This window comes from Mesocricetus auratus, unplaced genomic scaffold, assembly GCF_017639785.1.
Source record: "Mesocricetus auratus isolate SY011 unplaced genomic scaffold, BCM_Maur_2.0 Super-Scaffold_100006, whole genome shotgun sequence".
NCBI lineage: Eukaryota > Metazoa > Chordata > Mammalia > Rodentia > Cricetidae > Mesocricetus > Mesocricetus auratus.
Window position 1 is genome coordinate 50,713,798 of NW_024429190.1, and position 26,328 is coordinate 50,740,125.

General features: G+C 41.1%; 1 protein-coding gene across 3 annotated transcripts in view; it reads right to left on the reverse strand.

Annotated features, from left to right (window-relative positions):
* Corin (corin, serine peptidase) overlaps nt 1–26,328 on the reverse strand; it is a 196,819-nt gene that overhangs the window by 51,279 nt on the left and 119,212 nt on the right. For all 3 annotated transcript variants that reach the window (XM_040747170.1, XM_040747169.1, XM_021233383.2), the window contains exons 6-10: nt 21,127–21,240; nt 8,543–8,650; nt 6,306–6,416; nt 4,283–4,399; nt 1,718–1,825 (exon numbers count right to left, since the gene is read on the reverse strand). In XM_040747170.1, the coding sequence (XP_040603104.1) occupies nt 1,718–1,825; nt 4,283–4,399; nt 6,306–6,416; nt 8,543–8,650; nt 21,127–21,240 (558 nt within the window). The remainder of the gene's footprint in view (nt 1–1,717; nt 1,826–4,282; nt 4,400–6,305; nt 6,417–8,542; nt 8,651–21,126; nt 21,241–26,328) is intronic.

A 26,328-nucleotide genomic window follows, 5' to 3' on the forward strand; every position in this document is an offset into this window, starting at 1 on the left:
AATCAATGAACCCAGGACTCATATGTACATATTTATATGCTAATATGTAATTTGGATATGTCTGACTGAGAGTGGTCAGTGTATCTTCTTTTCTTTTTATATCATTTGTATTACTAAAGAACATTTTGGGGACTATGTCTCATATATACCAGCTACACATCAAATAGCTAAATATGATCTTGAACTTCTAATATTATTGACACTGCATACTAAGTGTTGTAATTATGGACAGGAATGAATGTGGGTGTTAAAGACTGAAATCAGGGTTTTGTGCATGATAGGCAAGAATTGTGTCTCTTACCCCTGCTGATGTTGTCTTAACAACCAGACTGATGTCTACTGTTCTTTCATATGGTGTTTCTGTGTTCTGTGCTGAAATCATGTAGCTTAATCCCATTGTGAGGTGTTAAGAGTGAAGATGCCTAGAAGTGGCACTTATAGGAGGTGATGAGAGCATCAGGGTTGGCCCATAGCTGAGCATTGGGGGCCTTTGCTAAGAGAGCGATACCTCTTTTTTGCCTTCATGGGATGTCCTATGCTACTCTGATTTTCTGGATGAAGGAAGTACAAGGCCATATGGAGCCCCCTCAAACTTGAACCAGATCTATGAACAAAATAAATATTTTTCCTGGTTAATTACTTTGTCTGTGGTATTGTGTCATTATCACCAAAAAGATTGACTAATATAATATGTAAGAGCAATGGTCCCCTCATGTGAGACTACAGAGAGATGAGGGTTTTGCTTTTAGCCAAATAGCTTACTAGTATCCATGAGCACTGATATACTGGGATGTCCTGGTCAAGGATATAATACAGCTCAAATGTTACAAGTCCACTGGAAGCACATTGTCCCCTCAGGCTACTGGCCTCAAAGCTTCTGGTGGCCTTCATGGAACGAGTATATGATGAAGTAAATCTCTCCTGATATCTGAAAACTGACTGGCCTGCTTCTAAGTTTTTAACCCCAAGCTGAAGATGGGATAATTAATTATCCCACTCAAAAGAGCTGAGTGTGATATCCTAACTGAGTTCAGGGAGAAGAAATCATTTCTAAAAAAATCAGTCTTTGGAAATTTTCAAGTTCAGTTCAAATTTCCTATGGGAGTTTACTAGGTACTCTTCACTCTTGCCCATTCGGGCTTCCCTCTGCTAGTCTCTACTAAAAACCAATTTGGAGGTAGCCACCTGCTTTCACCATTGGAGTCACTGCACTGTCCCTGAGACAGATGAACGCAGTAATTCCCAGTCCGTCATAGCTCACCACCGTATCTGGAATGGCGAGAACACATCTACTGGAAGAACAGACTGATCAAATTCCATGCGAATGTTTCAATGAATCTCCTATCTGCTTCTTAGATGAAGTCTCCAGTTTGGAAGCTGTCCTTTAGAAAGAAGAAAGGTAACATCTGCCTGCAGATGGAACCATGAAAATAATTTATAGGAGCTGATGTTGAGTTGAAAGTGGTGGTAATGACATTAAGCAATGTGGATTGATGGCCCAGCCACAGTCACACATTTGTTTCTTATTTAGTTAATGAAGACCATTTTGGTTCTTTTCTGCTACCACATGCAACCTTTGAACAAAAGAAAAAGCAAACATATATACATATACTTTTTTGGAGCAATTCCAAACTTCAGTCGTTTGTGGCAATGTGGTAGGAAGAAGCTGAACATACAGTCTGTTGCAGAGACTGTCCAAGTCAGCTGTGGTACTTACTACAATTCCTCAGGCTGCCATCTGAGCTGCACAGAGAGCTACCAGCACATGAATCGAGACAGGAACTGTCGAGGCACCCCTGATCTCCTTCTGGACAAGGCACCTGACCTGTGGAAGAGGGAAAACCCGGTAGTTTTTATCACCTGCCAATTCCCAGACCTCCATCTGAGGGACTAAGAATGTCTCTTGGAGCTGAAGGGTGACACAACTTTAATTTCCTTCCAGTCTCCCCCCAAATATTAAACACATATGGAATAAGTATGTTCTGGGTTCATCATCCCACCAATTAACTACAGCCAAGCATCCAAAAGAATTCCACAGAAATGAACAAAAGAAAGGCAAACCAAACTTAAGAAAACAACTTCTAATGGGGAAAAGCATACACTGTCTTTACAACAGTGCCTATACTCCACAAGATAAAATGCAAACGATGTGAAGGCAAGACTGTAATCTAGAGATATTGACAATCTGGTTTGTAAATGATGTCTTAAACAGTCCTTTGCCCCTAAGCCTCCAGACTAAGAAAAATGTTTTCCCTGATAATCAACAGGGCATCAACATGAATGCACTATTTCAAGAATCCTTTATCATAGTGCAAGTCTTCCACAGCTGCTACCCATACTTTTAGTATAATCAGCTGAGCTCTGATGAGCTAAGATCAGGATTTCTTCTCTCTAAATGAATGGTAGCAACAGCAGTCTCTGCCCCGATGGCTCTTCCTTAAGTTGTATGGAGAGGAAACTGTTTTTGCCATTAATTTCCTGGTCATTTGTAGATTAAGTGAACAAAGTAATAAATTGCTACCCATTCTCTTTACATCTCTCCCCATTATTATGGTCAATTACTTTCAGACATGCCATCTGGAATCCAGAATACCTTTCAAGGCACTCTTGAGTTTAAATAGCCATATATGTATATATACAATCATCCTTATCCATAATTTTGCAGCATTGTGTATTATACTGGAATTCTTCCATTCCCTCTATGCTATATATTGTCACCTTGCAGAAATGATGTCACTGTTGTTGTTTAAAGCTATCAGGGACAATTTTGTTTTCCTCAAGGCAACTTTAAACATTTTTCATAAGTGGACTCTCTTTGTGACATTTTAGGACATCATGCATTCAATAGTCCAGCAGATATTAAGTGCCTGCTTTGTGGCAAGCCTGTGTGACAAGCCAGGAACTGAATACTGAAAGACAAAAGGGTATGGATCCCTCTGTGGATCTCAAAGTCTAACACGGATGGTGTGGCTCACACCTCACTAAGCTGTGAAAACACGACTTTACCAGCGGCATTTATCAAGTACAGTTGAAGCAGACTAAGTCAGGAGGTCAAAGCTGCCCAAAGAAGTGGGGTAAGTTGTCATGAGAAGGAGAGAAGGGCTTTCGGAGCAGAAAAGCAACAGGAAGAAGCCTGTAGGAAAGCTCACATCATGGTCTTCACTCTGCAGTCTAAACTCATCTCGCACTTCCTATCTCAAGACCATTGGCCGTGTGGTGCTGCGGGTCTGCTGTGCTCTTCTGAGACGCCCTCTTCCTCGAGGGCACCTCTCATTCTTCAGCTTGACCCTCTAGCATATCTCCATCACAAACTTTGTTTCTGGCGGCTCTCTGCCACGCACACAGAAGCACAGCACCCTGGATTCTTTCCAGCCTGCGCTGCACAGTTGGGCCAACTGACTATAAGCTTACCTATCGTGCTCCATCAACTGTTTTGTTAGGCGGAATTCCCATGCTAGCCATGTAACAACAGGCAATGTTTATTCAGCTTTCACTAGGCATTTGCCCCACTCAGGACTTAGCATCATCTAAGCTGATGCGGAAGCTGTAATGTAGAAAAGTGGATTGACTCACCTAAAGCCACCCAGATACCGAGTAGTCGCATGGGGCGTGAAACTCAGCACCAGGGGTGCGACGGCATGCTCATTCCCAGTGTGTGATGCTGTTGCCATATGAACCAAAATGGGGGGAGTGTGTATTCAGTCTGGGGATATTCTGTCAACTCCACACTGGGAGGTTCTCAGACAAATCAGGTCTTAAAATTACCAGTGTGGGGCTTGCCTTTTTCTTCAAGAAATGATCACGTTTAAAACCTAACATGTTTAACTTCCACTTTCTGTGTTAAGTTTCAGGCATGGATATTATGTTCTTTTCTAAAAGTATATTTAAGTCTGTTGCTTGGCAATGCAAAACATTAAACTGGCTCTCTGAACATGGCCAAATTAGGATGCTGTCACCCTTGATTACATGAGCCAATCCCTTCTTTTGGGGATCTAATCACGTTCAGTTGCATGCTACACATTAAAGTTTTCTCTTTATTAGGCTTTCCCCGTAGAAGGCTCAATGGAATTTGAGCATGTGGCTTCCTCTCTAGTCTTAGGAACAAGTTTCCAGCCCATGCTACTAAAGTGTTACTAGTATTCACAAAGAGAAAAGGTGACCAGGAAATCTGGGATCATCTGTATGGAAATCCCACTGCCAGATGTTCCATTTTGTTCTCCCAAAGAAAGATCCACCAATACAAGAACACTCTGGGGGCTGGGGACACCGGGGACACACTCACTGTCACCGCAGTTCTCCTCGTCACTCCCGTCCTGACAGTCTTGGTCTCCATCGCACTGGAAGGCGCTAGGAATGCACTGTCCACTTCTGCATTCCACCAGGCCCTGGCTGTGACAAGCTAGGGGAGGCCGGAAGAAGAGCTGCTTTATCTATGGATGCATTTTACTGGTCATGCAAATCAGGTATCACCAACAAAGGATGTGTTGGGCAATACTTTTTGAAATGTAGCACTACTTATTTTTTTTTATTCCAAGAATTTCTGGAATGGAGGGTTTTCTTTCTTTCTAAATTTTCTCTTCATTATAAAAGAGCACGTGTTACCAACTGAGGGCTTTCCGATGCTACTGGAAATGATTAAAAATTGCAGTTGGGGTGTGTTTTGTAGGTGCATCATGTACATCAAATTCAGATCCCTGGAAACAGATGTGATAGCCATTGTTTTACGAATGAGAGAACTGAAGTTGAGAGAATGCAACACCCATTTTTAAGTCACAAGGCTGCTGGGAGGTATGGGAAGACTATAAAATCGAGCTTGTCTGGCTCTAGGCCTAACCTTTCATTCCACAGCTTCCTAATCTAAGGCACTAATGAAATCATGTGTTTGAAAGAACTCCCAGAATACCTATTGCACAGTGAATACTTTATTATCTAACATATTTACGACTGGTGTCTGGAGGGGAGGTATCTGGTTACCTTTAGCTTTCTGATTCTTGTGATTTCTCAAAACTCTCTACTTCCTGCATTTTAAAGCATCAGGAACCCACGTGTCACGTGACCACAGTCGTCAAAGAATTGCCACCTAACATTAAAACCCACTTCCTGAATCGAGGCTTCTCACCAGATGTGTTTTCTTTGGCCCCTTGCTCTCCTTAGTACTTTAATACAGCCACTCTGTTCCACTGGCTTGCAAAGCAAGGACTTCAAATTAAGTAGGGGAAGAGAAAGCCAGGTAGCATGACTATGGAACTTTTTATACAACTTTCCATATGTCATAATAGAACTATATTATCTGTATTTCTATTTTTGCCTCAAAGTACAAGCTAAGTAAATATGCAACTTCATATACAATATCTATGATTCTAAGTTTATGGATTCAAAAAAGAAACATTGGGGCAAAATACTTGTATTAAACATGTGCAGTGTTTTCCTTATTATGTCTTAAACAATTCGGTATAACAACTATATATAGAGTGTTTACATTGTATTGTGTTTTATAAGCGAACTAGGAATGACTTCAAGTACATAGGAGCTATGAATGGACTAAACGCAAGTACCATGCCTTTCCATATAAAGAGCCTGAACATCTTCAGATTGTGAGATCTACCCAGTGCCTTGTAATCAGTGCAGATACAACATGGAAGCTGTGTGCTAAGCCTTTCTACTAAGGGAACTAAAAGGTTTAGTGAGATACATACTTTTTAATCATTGCAGGTCAGTTGTACTATTTCAACATGCAACTGCTACTGTTAACTTTTTTCATTTCTGAGAGATAACATGTTTAACAATTCTGTAGAAACACAGTCTGCTATAAAATAATAATTAATATCACCGTCTCTGTGTTACTATAGAATTATAACGGGCTCCTTCTTTCTGGCACATCTCCCACAAATAACCCCTGAGAGCCCTGAGAACATGTTTAGAGGCTTGGCTGCTCATATATAATTTGCAGAGAAAAGGGGAACTCCCTGGTCTCTGGGAAGACACTTGCCTTTGGAAAACTCCCAGACACATGAAGGATACAGGAGCAGCAAGAGAAAAAGCAGATATTGCTGGGCCAGATCAGTCAGTTTAAGCTTGGACTTTGGAGGAGAGGGGTCTGAGGTCAGAGCTATATTGATATTGTTCTCACACCTCTTGAATGCTACATTCATAGACAGAAGACAGAGTCTGATCAATAGAACCGAAGCTTAATCAATCATCCTCCCCACGTGCTGTTTACATCATGGACTTTGGTTTCCATGCAGTCTAAACAGTAACAAAAATAACAACAAGCAAAATGAGACTTCTGGGGGGCAGGCACTCACAGCAGTTGACCTCGTCAGACTTGTCCACACAGTCATGGTCCCCATCACACACCCACTCAGCTGCGATGCAGCGCCCATCCCCGCAGCGATGCTCCTTTGAGGGATTGCAATCTAGAGAAAATGAAAGGTCACGAAGATGGAAAGAAAGAGCACGTAAAAAATTTAGACTTGTGCCCACAGATCCAGTTGAAGAGAATCTACTCTCATTGTTTCAGTTCCATCATTAATGTTGGTCCTAGGATGGCTCCAGCCAAGTTCACGTTACCCTTCCACCAGACCAAGCCCCATGGTCCACATTCCTGTGGGCAAAGATTCATCTACTTCTCGGGGCAGGTGTAATTGCTGGCATGCCTTGCTTCCTTTATTTAGGGGTTAAAATCTATGACTTTTACAGTGAGTAAAGTGAACAGAAGTAATCTTTGAGCTGCAGGATACAGATGGCTGATTGATGTGTCTGTAACAGGCCTGCTGTGTTCCTAAGAATTACATTTCCCTGCCAAGCTGGAAAGATGAGTGTCTTCTTATGTCATCCCTCCTGATGCTGAGCTTAGGCTTTCAACTGGATTATCCTAATCTATAGCTCATGTTTGAAAGAACTGCTAGGCAAGAAAGGAAAACCATTATTGTTTTGTTTTTATGATTTCTTTGCATTTGGAGATCTACTCTGTCCCAATTCACACATTCCTGGAATATGGCAAGTGGGGGAGCTCGCTAAGTGGCACGTTTTCTCTCTTAAAGGGAAGAATTCATGGACTGCTTTGCTCTGAGGGGTATTGTAACATAATTCTAACAGTTCTATGAATCGTAAGGTTTCACAAAGAGCAGATGCAATAACAAGAAAGTTTCATGTCTGAATGTGGCCACTGTCATGGTCTCCCGAGCAACAATGCATCATAATGGGAATCGTAGAGAAGAAAAGCAGAGAATGCGGGAGGCATGGTGTGGCAAAAAGAAGTAAACACAAGAGAGGATGCTTGGGCGGGAACCAGGAGATCCACCCATGCTTGGTCCACTGGAGACAGAGAGCAGAGCAAAGACTGGGTCAAGTGAGGACTATGATTTCTGCCATTTAATGAAGACATCTTGAAGGCATAGACTTTGAAACATGTGCTTATCTTCAGAGGCCTTTTCTACTCACAATTCTGTTTTACATATGTACACTGCCTACTAACACACCTAGTTTTTAAACTCCACCTACTGGGATGCTTTCCAAACCTCCAGGTTGTTACTTCATTGTAAAAAGGAGGGGTGTAGATTAGATGAACTGTAAGGGTTCTTCACAATAGATTTTGTGATGGACAAGATTACAATTGTCTCCCATTCTTTGTCCCAAATCTAGACAGTCCCACCTATATCTGATAACTTGTTAATGGATTATACACCTAGAGTTTTTAATATTTTATGAGTGCAGTGAAGGGAAGTTGGACAAGACATCTAGAAACTAGCAAATTTCCCAGCTTGGAGCTATTTTCTGACCATCTCCACTTGGAGACTTTCTTTGCCTCACTCTCTAATCCTTTCTAGAATCCCTTTAGACAGTCCCAAATATTGACCATTGTCCAACAATTGTCTTAATTCCAGCTTGCTCTTTGGTACATATTGCAAATTTCCTACTGTCAATAATATATTCTATGAAAATGTAAAGCTAATCACAAGCTATGCAGATCAATAAGCAAGAGTTATTTTTGCTGGTTTAGGTTCCAAAGACATAGTGCAGAATTAAATGTGCTCCTTCAAAGGAGTGTGTATGTTTGTAAAGACAAGAAATCAGTATTTGCGCATAAAATCAGTCTGTCATCCTAACCCGTGGTGAATACACCACACAAGGAGTCGCTAAAGTCATATGCTGTGGGGGTGGAAGCCCTGGCCACACGTTACACTTTATAATATATCTCTCAGCAAAGTTTTTCTCAAGAGCACAAAATCCAACCATAAGCCTTCTATAGCTAGAGGATAAACAGAACACAACCCAGAAAAGCACCAGCACTTTAACAAGTCCACGTCCTTCCACTCCACTCCCTTAACATTTCCTTAGTGTGACTGTTAGGGGAGAAGTAGGGTGCTGATGCAGAAGGCAAAACTGAGACCAGTGTTCAGACAAACACTTCTTTCTGAAAGGGGAAGCTCTGTTTTGTTTTGAAACCTTCTGGTCACATAGTGAACAGACAGGTAATTGCTCTTGGTCATAAATACCTGTGGTTTCTAATAAAATCCCTGAAGGAATCAATGCTACTTACCACAGTTTTGCTCGTCACTCAGATCTCCGCAGTCATCATACCCATCACACACGAGGCTGTGATTGAGACACTTGCCTGTGTGGCAGTGGAACAGGTCTTCACTGCAGTCTGCAGACAAGGAAAGTTACAGGTATATCATCAGAGCAACCCACTACACTAGTGTCCAACTGAACAAAGGCTAGGATGGGAGGGAAACCTTGCTGTTGATCCCATCTATGCCTATTGTCTTATAGGTAAGGAGTTAGAAAAACCCAATGGCTGAGAGAGTTCCTGAAGAACCAGGACCAAGACACTGATTCCCAAGTCAAGTTCTCTTATCTCTTTTGGAAGTCTTTATCTGGCTTTTACTTTATGTTACTTGAAAGATCTTTGCTAATAAAAGGTGAGATAGATCTTCTTGAGTCACCAGAGTAACTATTGTAGTCTATGTTTATCTAGAGTAGCTGGCTTTGGTAAAAAGCATGCCATTTCTAAATATGTCTCCTTTACAGGGCAAGCCTGGGCTGGTATAAATGTAGTGGGGAAATATGCCATGTACAGTGTAGTGTTACCATTTCTTTCCATATAAACAGCACTGCTCATACCAATGGGTGTTTCATAACGCAATGCTCAAGAAAGCAAGCACTTTCCCAAGATTATGATGGCAAAATGAGAATTGGTGATACATAAAACTCAGGAAGATTAATATGTAATGTGATAATAAGTACATGTAGGAAAAGAGTTTGTGAGTGAGGATCCTTGGAATGAAGCTATTACACTTCAACAATTTGGAGAAGTTAACTGTTACAAGCCATGTTTACCACTATTAATAGATACCTATTGCCCTCTTCTGCACATGACCAAGAATATTGCTGACCATTAGGTAAATATTTTGGAATGTTGAAATAGACCATTAGCTTCCACCAATGAAAAAGCTATAAGAATGTTTGCTGTCAGCATCTGAGATCTACAGATGACATTTTTCAGCTTTTCTGTAATCCACCTAACTGATGTTTCCACCAATGTATCTGAAGTGTTTTGACTTAGAATTTTTATTGTTCTGAGACTATAAAACTTCTACCATGTTAGAATGTAGTACGTGAGTAAAGTTGTATCTGTGTTCCTAGGCCAGATCACTCATATTTGGCTCTATAATAAACCATCTCTTGTGTTTCTTTGAGGTGAGAACTGTTTCTATTGTTGACTCTTTATCAATATTAACAGGAACATAAGGTTGTCCTTGGGTAGTCTAGAACTCTTATGTTGGTTCTGACATCTATGACCCATGGCAATTCTAGTGCTTTCAACACTACAAGCCTCTACATTGGTGTAAAGATGCACATGTCAACACCTGATATTGAGATACTAGACACCAATGTGTAAATTATAAACTCTGACCTCCAGTTCAAACCATATGTAAATATTAACTCAAAATAAATGACGTACTTAAATACATGAGTAACTATCAGAACACTTCTAAAAGGAAACATGAGAGGAAAGTCTTTGTGACTTTGGAGTAGGCAAAGAATTGTTAGATAAGATATGAAAAGCATAAATTATTCAAAGATATCATTGTCAAAATGAAAAAAACAAGCAAAATTGTAGAAAAGTAGCTGTAAAACATATTTAGGTTTTACATCCAGTGTACACACACACAGAGAGAGATACACACCTCTACACACACTGTAATAGTGTAACAACCCATCTTCAGGTAGAAAGCTTGGATAAAAAGCCTATTTTGAAGATACACAACTAGTTAGTAAGTACATAAAAGGTGCTTGACATTCCTAGCTGTTAAAGAAATGCAAATCTGGATCACAAAAAAAGGATCATGTTACACATTCAATACCTATAACCAGGTAAGCAAAAAAGTAAATCCAATAAAAAATTTTGTAAAATAGAAACTCCCATGCATTGCTGGAGGGAGATATAAAAGGAATCCACTTTGGAAAGAGTTTGGCAGCTTCTTGTGAAGGTAACTGCAACCTTGTCACACAACTAATTCATGTTTTCTATTCTTAAGATTCTAAGAGAAATTAAACATGATTCACACAAAGACTTGTATGTGAATATTCGCAGCAACCTTATTCATCATAGTCCTAGACTGGAAGAAGTCCAAACGTTCACCAGCTGAGGAATGAACAGCAAAATATAATACACGCTTACAATGGGACACTATCCAGAGACTAAAGAAACCAAACACCTGATATATATGACAGGATCAATTAACCTCATAATGTTATGCTTAGTGAAAGAAAACAGAATCAAAGCCTGCCTACTATATGAGCCATCTAGGAAACTACCAGAAGAGAGCAGATTTCAGATTTATAAAAACAGATTTCAAAGCAGTGGTTGTTAGGAGCAGGAATTCACAGAAGATGGGAAGGAAGGAAATTTGTAAAAGATTGGAAAACTTTGATGACTGAATTGTGATAATGGTCACTCAATTCTGTAAATTCACTGAAGTCTACTAGGTAAAATATTTACAACATATAAATTATACTTCAAAAAATTTCCATGAAACATTTTGTTCCATGTTTAGTTTCAGAAATGTATTATCTTCTTTTTCTTTATTTAAACTAAATTAAGTATAAAAATAGGTTGTTGTGAGAACATTGTTTTTCACTCATTTAAACTAAGGAATGAACAAGGTCAGGTTTCTTCACGTTTTTGAGGAGGAACATGAGAAATGAGTAGTACCTCGGTGCAGTGGGTGTAATGACAGATTTAGGATGTTTCAAGTAAAGGAGACAAAAACAAATAAAAAAAGGTCAGGAATGAAGGCTGATGAGGATGAGGAATTCAGTGTTCAGACCCTGAGTACCTTATACTCCAGGAGGTTGCCTAGCATCCTGCACCTCATACAGGATATGGTATCCTTTAGTATCAAAGGATAAACTCAATAACAATAATTAGTATCCAAAGCCTCTGCCACCTGTTTTCCAGCCTTCCTCCAAGTTCTAATGTTCTAAAGCCCAGTAGGGTGACTGTAATTTATGATAACCTTAAAAGAGACTGAAAAATAAGCATGATGAAATGATACAAAATACAGAGGCATTTTGATCATTATATAGTATGGTGATATATTATTTATGATTTATTAAAGCTTGCCCGAGGATTCAGAAAGCAAAGGCAGCCACAAGCTATAGAGGTCAGGAGGTGATGACACATATCTTTAGTCCCAGGATTCAGGAGATATAGTCAGATGGATCTCTGTTAGTTCAAGGCCACCCAAGGCTACATTAGAATGAATCAGTCTAAAAGAGAGTTATAGATCATGTCTTTAATCCCAGAATTAGGGAGATATATAAGACAGGAGCAAGGTCTCAGTATCAGGCATTCATTCTCCTGCCATGCTAAAGAGAGGCAGCAGGATCAGCCCATTCATCCTGAGGTAGTGGTAAGAACTATTGGCCCACTACTTTAGTTTTCTGTTCTTCAACTGGAAGTTTGAACCCCGATATCAATCTCTGGGTCATTTTAATTATCGTGTTACAATGTAGTATATACATTATTGAGTTATCTCATCATACTAAATAAGCATGTACAATTGCTGTGTTAATTAAAAAGGAGAGGTCTTTGCCATTGATCAATTAAACAGTTCATAAACATCTATTTCAAAAACATTTTCTTCTATGAGGAACTGTCTTAACTTTTAAAATCACCTCAGCTCAAGAATGGCATGGGCCTTGTAGATCCTCTAACGTCATTAAGAAAAGATTATATATATTTGTATAAATGTATATACAAAAACACTATACACTTAGATGTACACAGAAAAATTTAAGTACTTTTTATTTATTTCTCCCAAGTTGATTAATATTCAAGCAAGGATGGAATAATAAAGGAAAATCTAAGAACAAGAAGAGGTTCGGTCATCATATTTGTTTCCTCCTGTGTGTCAAAGGGAACCATCTTCCCATGCTGTACCCATCTGCTTAGTGAGGTATGATTGACAGCTGAGCCCACACAGGTTATGACCTTGTTGGCTTGTGATATCCACAGGGCAGAGTAGGAAGTATAAACTGAGCTATGTGTAGTTTTTTAAAAAAATGTTTAAAAGGTCTTTTCATTTTTGTTTTGTTTTAATCTAATTATCTTTAGGAAGTCTTGAATTAATGTGGTAGAACAATCATTAACCAGGGAAATAGTCTTCTCAACTTAACCATCACTGTAAGAGTCCATGCATCCTCTAGAGAGGAGAGGGGAAGATTGGAAACCATGAATAAAATTCTATTCTATTAAAATAAAGAACAATGTGAGGTGCACTCTCACCCTGAACTCTTGGGGAAGGGTCTAGGCCCTGCCCTATATGAAATGACAGAATATGGACACCCCCATGGAGGGCCTCACCCTCCCTGGGGGAATGAGGGGATAACGGGGGGGGGGGGAGGGCACGGGAGGAGGGGAGGGAAAGGGAGAGGGACCTCGTACTGACTTGTGAAGCAACCTTGTTTCTTATCTAAATTTAAAATGGAAAATAAAAAATATTAATAAAAAAAAATAAAATAAAATAAAATAAAGAGCATGTTTTACTCTTTCTGATGGTAGGAGCACTAGGGAATCAAATACTCCATTTAGCATCTGATTAACCTAAGGGAACACCAAAAATTTCCACAAGTTTCTGTTAAGCCCATTGTGGATCTTTGGTAATCCATACTAAAACACCTCATCAGAGATATTTTAAGATTAGCATTGTCATTTACTAAACTGCCACATGAATGGCGAGAACACAGACATTTAGTTAAAAAACTAAATTCAGCTCCCATTGTGACCTCCTCAATGAGAAGATTGTTTCAGAAGTTAGATACCAAATTAGCTGCACTTAGAAAACAGCCTGTTACTTCCTCACTGGCTCTCAGATCCATAAACACTGAAATCCCTACCCAAGAGTACCATGCAGCCAGGAGCCCACAGCAAACAGCAAAGATCACAGTGGCTCCTTTTATTGGAGTAAATGTTTATTTGTGCTGAAAAGATGTGGTCAGCACAATTTGGGACCAACAAATCATAATTTTCAAAAGGTGCTTGCTGCAATTTTCTTACTAAGTTCCTCAGTTCAAGCATAATTTTTAACTGGATCTCACTCACTTTCTTCTTACAAAGAACTTGATGGAAAAATGTTTCTTCTGATGTCCTTCCATGTAAATATTTACTTCAGCTTGGCATCTGATAAATACACTATTAACCTTTGTCCCTCAAAATTATCATTAAATTAAAGCTGAACATTAAGAAACAAAGTCTTTTTATCAAGGACTTCCTTCAGTTTGCCTGGTCTCCCACTCCATAAACATCAGCTGGTTTGCCTCAGTTCAAGAAGTTCAGTTTCCAACTACAGCATTAGTGAGTGAAGGTCATTTCATGCAACCTTTTCACTGTGAGATGACCAGAGAGGTTAAAGACTTGCCCAGAACTGCCTGGTCTCTCAACAGACTTGTAAGAGGCCAGCCCTGTTGAATAGCAGGATTTTTTTCCTACTGCTTACTGTACCTCTGGAGGAGAGCTTTCCCCTGCCACACTACTGGCATCTTAGAGCAATTCAGGGTTGCATGGGAATGGATGTTTAGCAGAGTCCGTGACTGAAAGCCACTAGACACTGGCAGCACCCCCTGATGCTCACAGTTGTAGCCGTGAGAAATGTTTCCACATGTCACCAGCAGCAGGGTTGAGAACCACTGTCCTAGCACATAAACAGGGGGTACAAGCTTAGCTTAAATCCTTCCTTTCCCACTGGCCTCTCTGCATAGCCTAGTTCATAGTGCCCTGTTTTCTGATAATGTGATTTAGTGTCACTGCATGTATACCATCGTGTTTGGCTTTATTACATTTCTTGTAATATTCTTTTCAAAACCATATTTGAAATGTCATATTTAGTATCTGATTTAATAATTAAGGTTTAAAGGTATCTGAGAAGGCTTTATTGCATCTGAACACGATGCAACAACTGCTGTCTTGAACTCTGCCTGTCAACAATCCGTTATGAGTGAGGGAAGGGATCATAAGGTTCCACCTCTCCCTGAAAGATGATTGACTACTGAATGGCTCTGGAAGGGTGGAAGTCATATTGTCTTCAATTGTGTTCCCATTGGTGACCTCTCCAAGCTCTGGTGGATCACTCCAAACCCATGGTTACACAGATGACACCAATTAAACTCAGTGGGTACCAAAACAAAACAAAAGTCTTGTAGGAAAGAGGGGGTCGACCGTGTAGAAAGTGATAGCAGTTAGAATACATTTTATACATGTAGAAAACTGTCAGTTTGGCAGTGGTGGAATTCGCCTTTAATCCCAGCACTTGGGAGACAGAGGCAAGTAGATCTCGGTGAGTTCGAGGCCAGTCTGGTCTACGCAGTGAGTTCCAGGACAGCCAGGACTGTTACACAGAGAAACCCTTTTTGGAAAAACAAAAACAAACAAACAAAAATGTCAACAACAATTTAATTAACAAAAAGATTCACTGTTCTCTATTTGTGTATTATTCCCCTGACTACACTAACAGTCCTATGAAGAAAGAAATCAAGAATTAACGTATTATCTCCTCACTGGGTTTCTTACGTCACGGTTCACAGATGGCTAAAATTTAATTGTTTAGCTGAGTCAGTATTTTCATAGAACCACTACGCTAAGTGAATTCTGCAAACATAACATTTGAAGCTCTTTCCTTAGTTGTCAAATGAGACACTTTTACTATCTTGATGGAATGCTTTCTAATACCTGCATTCATCCTTATCTTAGGAAAAAGGGTTTCTAGAAAATAGGTTACCAGAGACATGATGGTGACAGACTCGCACTTCCTCACAGGGGGCCACTGTCTTCCACGGTGCTCCCTGTGTTCTTACACCATAGTATTCTGCCTTATCTCTAGCCCATAAAGATCCAGCCAGCCAACCATGTGCTGACACCAGAGAATATGAGCCAAAAACCAAAACAACCCCCACCCATAGAAACAAAATCCTTCCTCCTTTTAAATTGTTTCTCTTAGGTACTTGTCTCAGTCTTCAGTAACACAATGGAAGTGGCAGAGACTACCCTAACTATAGTGACAAGCACCCCCATAGTCACAAACTTCAGCATTCTTGAAGGTAGGTTTATATTCAACAATTCAATTCATTTTTACTTTGCTCATGAAGAAATGGAAGCAAAGAGAGGTAGAGTTGTTGTGCCTAAGTTCACAGAAACAGAAATGGTAAGTATAGGAAAATGGGCAACCACCATATTTTATGTCACCATACAATATTGTACAGTCACCACATTGTATGTCACTCCTCACAATTTCACAATTAAGTAGCCACCTATTTTACCCTAAGTTTAGAGCAAATGGTTTCCAAAAGTATTTGATTGATTTCATGTGCCAAGAAGTATACAGTCACACCACTGTGAGCAAGCCCGATCTCAACTGATCTTGGAAGCTAGCAGATCAGACCTGACTTATTTTTGGATGGAAGAGCTTCCTGAACCTAAGTATGGGAACTATTTTCTTTGGAGCTTTGTTTGTTTGTTTGTTCCAGATTTTAAGTGTGTGAGTGGTTTGCTTGCATGTGTCTCTGCACCATGTTCCTGTTTGGGTCCCTTGGAATTCAGAAAAGGGCACCAAATCTACTGAAACTGGAATGACGGCTGGTTGTAAGCCACCATGTAGGTGCTGGGAATAAAATCTGGGTCCTCTTCAAGAACAATGAGTACTCTTTCCTGCTAAGCCATCTCTCTAGCTCTTTGGGGCTTTTAAACAACATATATACGTATGAACACCTGCCATGTGCCAGCATATGCAGCCCCTGCTTCAACTGTTCTCTGAGATTGTCATCCAGTACAAAGTCTGTAGAGCATTGGCAACAAAAGACATGAGCTACTTCTGGTCCAGAGTCTACACATTGGAATACCTGGGCAGTTATGCAAAAAACCTCACCTCCAGAACAAGTAAATCAGTATACCTTCTGGGAGGGGAGTGCTTCCTGGAGACGCTAATGCAGTGAGCCCATGCTAAGAAAAGCCCAGGTTATAGACACAGCCTGCCTTGAATAGCAAAGTGAGAAAATTCTTAAGTCTTCCTAACTTTCCAAAACTACCTCCCTGTTGTGAAATTGAGCTTGTTCCAGTTGGTTGGGAATAATCTTAACAATAGGCTTTCTTACATACAAGACAAAATTAGAGAAGTTATGCAGTAGGCAACTGGAAGTACTTACAGTGATGCTGTAATGTTCACCTACCACCCAGGGCATGCTAGATGGTCACCTACCACCCAGGGCATGCTAGATGGTCACCTATCACCCAGGGCATGCTAGAGCAACCAGAACAAAACATTTTCTTGTCCTGTGAGTGAGGAGAAATTGTAATTCACCAAGTCTAAGCTGTATGGATAAGGCCAATTCAAAGGCAGCACACATAACAGAAAACATGTGAAATTTGGTGCCTTTCACAATTGCTGGCACTTCTATCAATTTGATCACTGGTAAATTTCATTGCCCCTAAGCCTCTGTTGCATTTGAACAAAAGAGGGGTACATAATCCCTCCTGAACTGACAGTTTAATCAAATCCTGTAGGTAAATGCTGGATAATTTAGCCCAGGTAAGCCCTTTCTCTTGCTTCTGTTGAATTTAACAATTGACAACTCAATAAACTATACAAACCTACTTTTTAAAAGAAAACAAGTTTAGGGCAAGGGGACATCTTAACTTGCTATCTTGTTTAGCCATTGTGATCTCTGCCTGCTAGAATATTGATCTAAGAATTTTCTTCTGCTTCTCACAGGGACTGTTCAGCCACGTTTCTCTCCTCCTCAGTGCCTGGAGCTGTAATGACATTCTAATTTACACACATGCCTTACTTCAGACACACATGATTCTTACCATGTGTGTAGTAACAACAGGAGAGTAGGAGCAGTCACAAAAAACTCATGTTGAGTCGCTGCACACATCAAATGCTCAAGCACAGGGGCTGCTATCGGAGAGTCAGAAATGGTACCATGTCAAGCTTTATGTGTTTCACTATGAGTTTTCAGAGACATTTGCTAAAGGGATGTATTTTCACAATGGGTCAGACCTTGTCATTCTGAGGTATGAATATGATGAAAGCTAGTGACCATCTTCTTTAATAAACGATTCCCTAGACACCGTTAGGTACCTTCCAGAACAGCAATACCTTCTCATTCGGTTGGTAGCAAGGAAAATTGACTCCCTCAATTCCATTTTAAAAACTTGAACAGAAAGCACTGTCTGTGTTGACAGTTCAATCAAGGCTCAGCACCACAGAGAACAAAATGATGAAGCCAACCCTGGCCCACCATAGGGGTAAAGACACCTGCTGACCTTGAATTCTGCCCCAATACTGGCCACAGCAGGAGGCAAAAGAGAGTCTACTGCATTCCCATAAGCACACATAATCCAATCGAACCTTCCGGAATTCCATACCATGGCCATTTTGCACAGTAGTTTCTTCTAACATTTCAATAGTCCTCAATGTAACTACATAAGCAACAGAAATGTTTTACATGTTAATTTATGTGCATAGGTTTTCCCGAAAATTCCATGTTGTAAAACAAATCAAGGTTTTACTAAAAATAAGTTTTCAAAATATAGGTAGTATAACTTCATTTCAGCAACTGTTAGGTAATGTACAAAATAAACAAATAAGGGTAAGTGTTCACAGGAGAAAAAGTTTGAAGAAGCATTGAATCAAGTAAAATTGACTTAAACTGCAGCATTTCTCACACTTTTACTATATCAATATGTGTTGAAAATGTCTAAGAAGTTGACACAGAGCCTTCCTAAATGTTTATTTTTTCACTCAAAAATTTTTTAAAAACTCTGAAACCACACTTTGGCAAGCAGTTCTCTGACACCACAATATGCTACCTGCCCAAAATTTCAGCAAATAAGCATCCTAGCCCTTCCCACAGGGAGAGGAGTTGGTACCTGGTAAACAGAAGACTCTCAGTGGAGGAAGGGATCTCAGGCTGGGGGTGATCCCTCATGGGAGGTCTCACCCTCCCTGAGGAGCAGATGGGGGTGTGGGAGGATGGGAGGGAGAGGGGACTGGGGATTGGTATGTAAAAAAAGATCTGGGGGAGTGTCCCAGGAAAGAAACGGCTCTGCTCTTGCTGTCTGTGATTAAAACATCTATTAAAACAACTGGTGCACAGCACAACGGCTCAGCTCTGCTCAGAGTATGGAAGGTGTAGAATAATTCTCAAGGTTACTGTTTCCCTTCTTCTCGGCAAATGCAAAACAACCTGAAATCTGAATAAGTATGGGAACAAACTGCTGGCTAATTCAGTCAAAATGACAAAAGCAATTAAACGGAGTGCTTGGGAGGGTGATTTTGTTGGTGAGAGTGTAAAGGGTAATACTCCTCAGCAACACCGACGGGAAGCCTAAACCAGCAAGAAGCCCTAGATCTGCTGGGCCGTGAATATTAAGAATCACTAATATAAAAAGTTTTCCTTTAAAAAACTCTCCCCTACGATACAGGTCTTTCACTTGTTTGGTTAGCGTTACCCCAAGGTATTTTATGTTGTTTGTGGCAATTGTAAAGGGTGATGTTTCTCTGATTTCTTTTTCAGCCCTTTTATCATCTGTATATAGTAGGGCTACTGATTTTCTTGAGTTGATCTTGTAGCCTGCCACGTTGCTGAAGGTGTTAATCAGCTGTAAGGGTTCCCTGGTAGAGTTCTTTGGGTCATTGATGTAAACTATCATATCGTCTGCAAACAGTGAAAGTTTGACCTCTTCCTTCCCAATTTGTATCCCCTTGATCCCCCTTTGTTGTTGTATGGCAATAGCTAGAACTTCAAGTACCATGTTGAAAAGGTATGGAGAGAGTGGACAGCCTTGTTTTGTTCTTGATTTTACAGGAATTGCGTTGAGTTTCTGTCCATTTAGTTTGATGTTGGCTGTTGGTTTACTGTATATAGCTTTTATTATGTTTAAGTATGTCCCTGTTATCCCAGATCTCTCCAAGACCTTTATCATGTATGCTGGAGAGGATGTAGTGAAAGGGGGACACTCCTCCATTGCTGGTGGGAGTGCCAACTGGTTCAGCCACTTTGGAAATCAGTATGGAGATTCCTCAGAAAAATGGGAATAAACCTACCACAAGACCCAGCAACTCCACTCTTAGGCATATATCCAAAAGATGCCCATTCATACAACAAAGATGTCTGTTCCACTATGTTCATAGCAGCTTTATTTGTAATTGCCAGAACTTGGAAGCAACCTAGATGTCCCTCACCCGAAGAGTGGATAGAGAAAATGTGGTACATCTACACAATGGAGTACTATTCAGCAGAAAAAAACAATGGAATCATGAGATTCGCAGGCAAATGGATGACACTAGAAGAAACCATCCTGAGTGAGGTAACCCAGTCACAAAAAGAGAAACATGGCATGTACTCTCTCATATATGGATTTTAGACATAGATCTGGGGAGTGCCAGCCTACAATCCTATGCCCAGAGTGTCTGGGAAGCAGAAACTTCATTCAGTGGCTGATCGAAGAAGAGGCAGACTCCCCTCGGTTAAGTACTGAGCTGAACTCAAGAAAGCCAGTAACAGAGAGGGAGGACTGATGATCAAAGGGATTAAGACTGGGCTGGTTTAACCCCCAGAAACAGCTGACCAGACAAAGGTTAACTCTTGAATCCCAGGCATCAGCCTGGGAATCCAGCATGGGACTGATCAAGACACCCTGAATCCGGGTGTCAGTGAGGAGGCCTAGGTAATCTATTGAGCCTTGGGCAGCAGATCAGTACCCATCCCAAGTATACACACGGACTTTGGACTCCCATAGAACAATGTGAGGTGCACTCTCACCCTGAACTCTTGGGGAAGGGTCTAGGCCCTGCCCTATATGAAATGACAGACTATGGACACCCCCATGGAGGGCCTCACCCTCCCTGGGGGAATGAGGGGATAATGGGGGGGGGAGTTGGGGGGGAGGGCACGGGAGGAGGGGAGGGAAAGGGAGAGGGACCTGGAACTGACTTGTGAAGCAACCTTGTTTCTTATCTAAATTTAAACTGGAAAATAAAAGAAAAAAAAACCCTCCCCTAGCAGGCTGGAGAGATGGCTCAGTGGTTAAGAGCACTGCCTGCTTTTCCAAATGTCCTGAGTTCAATTCCCAGCAACCCCATGGTGGCTCACAACCATCTGGTCTGGTGCCCTCTTCTGGCCTGCAGTCGTACATGCAGACAGAACATAGTAAATAAATAACCTTAAAAAAAAAAAACTCCTCTAAACAGTTGACCATTATATAATACTCATGGGGTTTTAAAAACAAAAACACAAGTCCTCACCCAAACAAAATAAACCCAAACCCTCATCCCAAGTGAAAAAACATTTTAATCTCTGAGCTGTTTCTTTGGACAGCTAGCCGCAGGGGCCCTGATAAACACGTGACTTTGAGCAGGGGACAAACCCAGGATGGAGGCTCTGGGGAGACAAAACTATTGGCCGCCCACTTAAGAATGGCAAAGCAATGGCAGTCTGTCTACTCAAGGCCCACCTGGCTGTTAGCGTTTGACTGATGGCGCTGTGGTTTAGGTGCTTGGGCAGGCGCCTGACTAGAACCCACTTCCCAGCCAGACCAAACCCCCAAAGCCTGTCACATACTGCAGCGAGCCTCGTCACTCCAGTCATCGCAGTCATTGTAGCCATTACACTGCAGCTTCTTCGGGATGCAGAGTCCACTTGAGCACAGGAAGCTCTCCTGGCCTCCACACAGGGCTGGAAAAGAAAGTGGGGGCAGGGCGATCAGAATGTATTCCTTTCTTCTTCTGAACTTAGGAGAGAGAAACAAACAAACAAACAAAAAATGGGGAAAATACTTTCTTTGTGATTTGATAGATTTGTTTCCAGGTTGCTTCCCTGTCATTTGTCACCAATTTTCCTTTGGACTTTGGAACACTTATGGTAGAATTACCTGGAAGTAACCCAAACAGTGCTTGCTGGAGACAGCCAGGGTACAATTTACCAACGGGCTGCCCAAGAGCTTTGTGTGTTCGGGCAACAATAGAGAGTACGGCCCCAACAACTGCACGATTTATGTGGAGAAAATGCCGAACGGGGGTATTTTTTCTTAACAATTGCAGGCGATGTGAAAGTGGAGTGTTATTAACTGAACAGACAATTCCCTCTTAAAAGCTACTGTGTGCAGCACAGAGACTATTCCAATAAAAATAAAGTCAGACAATTGATGTGCTCTGGGATATGGGCACAGAGACCCCATGCTCTGTATTTGAAATATATTTGCTTGCCTTAATAAAAAGGCCAATTAAAATATGAGAGTTTGTTTGGGAACAAGGATTGTGACATGACATTAACTAATATTATTTTCCTTCTTTCTCTCCCTGACAGTGAACAGTTACATTTGGTTATTTTTTTACTCGTATTATATATTTTTCTACTTCTTTGAAGTTCGACAACTATTTGACTCTTGAAAATTATATTATACAACAAATTTCAGATACAAGGCATAAATACCATCAAGAAAGGTCATGAATAAAAAGGTAAATCAGTTCGATAAAGCTGATACAAATAAACTTCCATGTGTGCTTATATTCAAGGGGTACCCTTTAAACGGTAGCACTGTAGTCTCAACAATCTTCTTTCTTGGACTGTGTGCTAAGGAAATCAGTATTAATACAGACAAGTTTTACTTTAAGACCATTCATCCCATTCTTGTTTCTGACTAGGAAACCATAAGACAAGACAGCAATTCTATAATAGGAAGGGGCTGCCTAAATAAGTCTGCTAACTCCATAGTAAAGAATACTGTTATTTTTTTATTTTTAAGAATACTGTTATTGTCACTGAACATATACAGCATGGAAAATACTCAACATCTTGGGGAAAAGTTCAAGATACTTCAAATGAAAAAAAAAATCCAATGGTTCTAAAATGCATATTGTAATTTGTCACAGAGCAAGATCAACTACTGGAATTATCCCTAATAGGAAGGCTAAGGGCAAGTTTTATTTTGTAACCTTGTTTTATTCTGAATTTTCCAAATACAGTGATTGTGTTTATTTCTCTAGTCGGGGAAAATGCTATATTTGGAGGGAGGGGATGCTCCAGTTTTAGAATAATAGAAAATAGGGTAAACACTCCCTCCCTTTGCTAGAGCTACTGTGCATCCTAGGGATGGCTGCCTGGTCATGGCCTCCTAAACTGTGTATTCCTTGATTCTGTGACCTTTATGCACTTTAATAATGAGGACTGGTGACTGGGGGACTCTCTGATTTAGAAATGGAAATGAGAAGAACACAGAGCAAGAGCTTCAGGGGAGAAGCCTCATCTATCACACTTCCCACATGTTCAGGGGCTGGCACTCAGAAGGTTCTAAATTAATATTTGATAGGAAAAGCCACATAAATTTCCAATGGGTCCATATATCACCAAAATGCTAAAAGAATTCAATAATGCTATATTGGTGGACTTTTCCCCAAAAGCTCTCAAGAAAACCAGTGTTTTGATTTGCTGAAAACAAAGTCCTAGCTGATTTGATAATCTTACAATATCAATAATAAAAATATGATTTTCATTGCCTCTTATAATTTCAGAATCTCAAATCAGATTAATCACATCTACGGATCTCAACTGCTGAAGTATTCGGCATGTCTAATGTGTATAGGGCTGGAGAATTTAGCTCATGCCTGAACAACTATACATACAGACTCATAATGTTGTACCCAAATTCTGAGCCCCAAAGCCACCAAGAGGCCCATTTCAATGCAAAAGCAATCTTTTACTGCAGTTGTTTAAAGAGCTAACCCATTAGCTTGGGCCCTTCATCCATCCACCCTGGTGAATGGTTGGAGAAAGACCCCAGCAACCTTGAAGCAGGGATCTTAAAAGGCAGCATAAGGGGAGTGTCTAGGGGTATGAAACAGTCTCAGGATTGGTGTGCTTCCAGGTTTGGATGACCTGCCCTGTGTTGATTGGTCAACTTGGTGTTATGACCCATAGGCCATCCAAGGGCAGTTGCTATGCTCTGCACGTCACTGTTGTGCACTTGTCTATAAAGCACACCCAGAGCCGTAAAGCACAGCCCTGCCAGCTAACTTCTGATTGGCTCCTTGCCACAAGGAGGGCATCTGACCTCCTAGTGACCAGGACAGAAGCAGCAAGGTCATTGCAAGCACATTTTAGCCTGTCATGGCTGCTAAAATGGGGGGCTGGTCACTACAATAATAGGCACACAGGAAACTGGACAAAAAATAAAATAATATACTAGGAGTTTGCTAACTGGTCTGTACAATATCCTCCCTCTGGAATTAAGAGAAAATTGTAAAGGCATGTGTATCCTACTGTGAGATTGGTTCTCTACTGTACAACCTCTCCCTCCCTCTCTCTCTACACACACACACACACACACACACACACACACACACACACACACACAAACTATGGCTCTGATGAGTCCTCAGGAAATGAGCCTGAAAGTTCAACATGAATTAATCCCTGACATGTAGAGTGCATCTCATGATCCGTGTGAATATGGCTTTAGTAAGGCCATTTCTTGTATGTGGTCACCTCAAATCTAGATCACATTTAAAGCCCAGCATTCCATGTGCTACCTCATTAGGGACCTCTCTTGTCTTGGCTGATTCAGCAGAAGGTGACTTGTAGGTGATACCACCTTTGAAGGAGGTGGAGAAATCATCCTGGTTTTAAGACATTGAAAACTGTATCCTTCTTCTTATTCTTTCTTTGAAAATTTGAACTTAAGTCAGTCCCCAAAAGACAAATAGTGTACATTTTCTCTCATTAGTGTTTTATACTATTTATGCTAATACATAAAGCGATGTATACATCTGATGCAAAGTAGAGGTGAAATTTCACCTCTGGAGAGCAAAGTTGACTAGCAGGATGGGGAGGGTAGAGAAGATGGAAGGAGGGAGCAGGAAGGAACTCTCACAAAATATAAGCATGTCCTTATCAAGTATGATACCATGTACAAAGAACACACAGAGATAATAAAAAAGGAAGCTCAAAGTCCTGTTATCAGTGCCAATTTTAACATTTAAAGTATAAAGAATCCTTTCTGTTTGGTTCTTGTATGTAGAATTTGCCATTTTCTTGCATAAGCTCTTTAACTTACAAAAAATAAACTATAAACATTGAAATTCTGAAATCTGAGGCAGGCATTCTCACTCTGACATCCTTGGGGGAAGTGGTACTTTAGAGACAGAACAGCCAGAGTGCTAAGAGTTTAAGACAGCCAAGGCCCAAAGCCACATTGCTAGTAAGAGGTGACAATCAGCCTGATGTGCACACTGCAGCCCTGTCCTCCACACCCAACCCACTGCCCTATCCTGATAGAGACCACAGTGCTGTCCACTCCCTTCAATTCCAGGGCACTGGGTCTGAGCCAAAGTTCAAATAGTCTTTATTTTTCTCTGTAAACAAAAGACAGATGTCTGCTCTCCAGGTGAATCAGATCCAGATGAAATGGCATTCCACGTCAGCACTAGTCTTTTGGAAGACATCCGAAGAGAGCACTTATCAAGTTTCTGCAGTGTTTTTGCCATAAATTTCACCGGCTTCTACCAATTGTCATCCCACGGCTGTTGAGTTATCACTTGGATGATAAAGAAAGACCCCTGGAGGAGAAGCCATGCTGTGCCATCTTGACACCACACACTGCTTTTCTGCATTTCTACAGGGAATGTGCTGGACTTAAAACGAAGAGCAGACAGATCAGTGGAAGGGTCCTTAATTAACTGAGAAGGTATTTACAGATTGCCCCCCTAGTATGGTCCCTATAGTCCCTGCAGTGAAGAAAACAAAGGCCAAACCTTAAACAATATGCGTGCAACTAATCATTGTTGAAGCTGTCTCGCCAGCAACGCTGAATCCATTTTACGTTTGAGACAACGGGTACTACTGCAAGAACATCGGCGTCCAGCTATGTTCCCTGAGATGCTACTTTCCACGTCCAGGTAGGGTAGGGTGGGTTATGAACCTCCTGGGCTTCGGGCTGCCATGGCCTCAGGAGAGTGTGCATTCATGTGGATGGCTGACCATTTTCAGTATTCCAGTCTGCCATAACAAGTTTCTGAAATAACAGTTTGCAACCGGAAATTACCTTGAAAGTTTCTTCAACTGCTTCTAGCCTTCCTTGCTCCTCTCTGTGTTTCAGGACAGCATACATATTGGCAAGTGTTCTCTCACTTCAGTGATCAACTCAGAGTCTCAGAAATTCCCCACCAGCTGCTGACTGAGAGAGTCCCATCAGCCCTCCCTTTGAGCTTCCTGGAACCCAAAGCTCAGCTTCAATTCCACCTCTAGAGAGAAAGCTAACCTGGAATAGTGCGTTCCAGCGGTGTCTACCTAGAGCCAGAGCCTGTCAGGACTGCCCTCTACACCTGACTTGGAACACTTGCTGGAAACCTCTCCCACTCTTTCCTTCCAAATGTCACTTAAGTACTTGAAGTAGAGTAAGCACGATCTGCCAGGGCCTGATCCAGTCACTCCTGGGGAGTGCTGTGTCATTATGAAGAAAAGACAGACCTCAGCTTTGGGAAGAAAAAGAGGGGAAGAGAAAGTCTGATCAAATTACCAGATGACTTAGCCTCTGCCTGCCCTCTAAAGAGGGTGAGCCTGCCATTTGGAGAACGTTACAACGTTATGGGTAGAAATGGGAGTCAGAAGGTCTGGGTATGGATGGAATGAGAGCCCCAAGAGGAAAGAAGGACACCGCATTGCCAGACACTGCTGAGGAGGAGAGACACTGCACAGCTGAGCCTCCATCTTTGGATGGAGACCAACTCCAGATCTGCGACACAGAGGCTAGTGGAGACCCTGATGAGG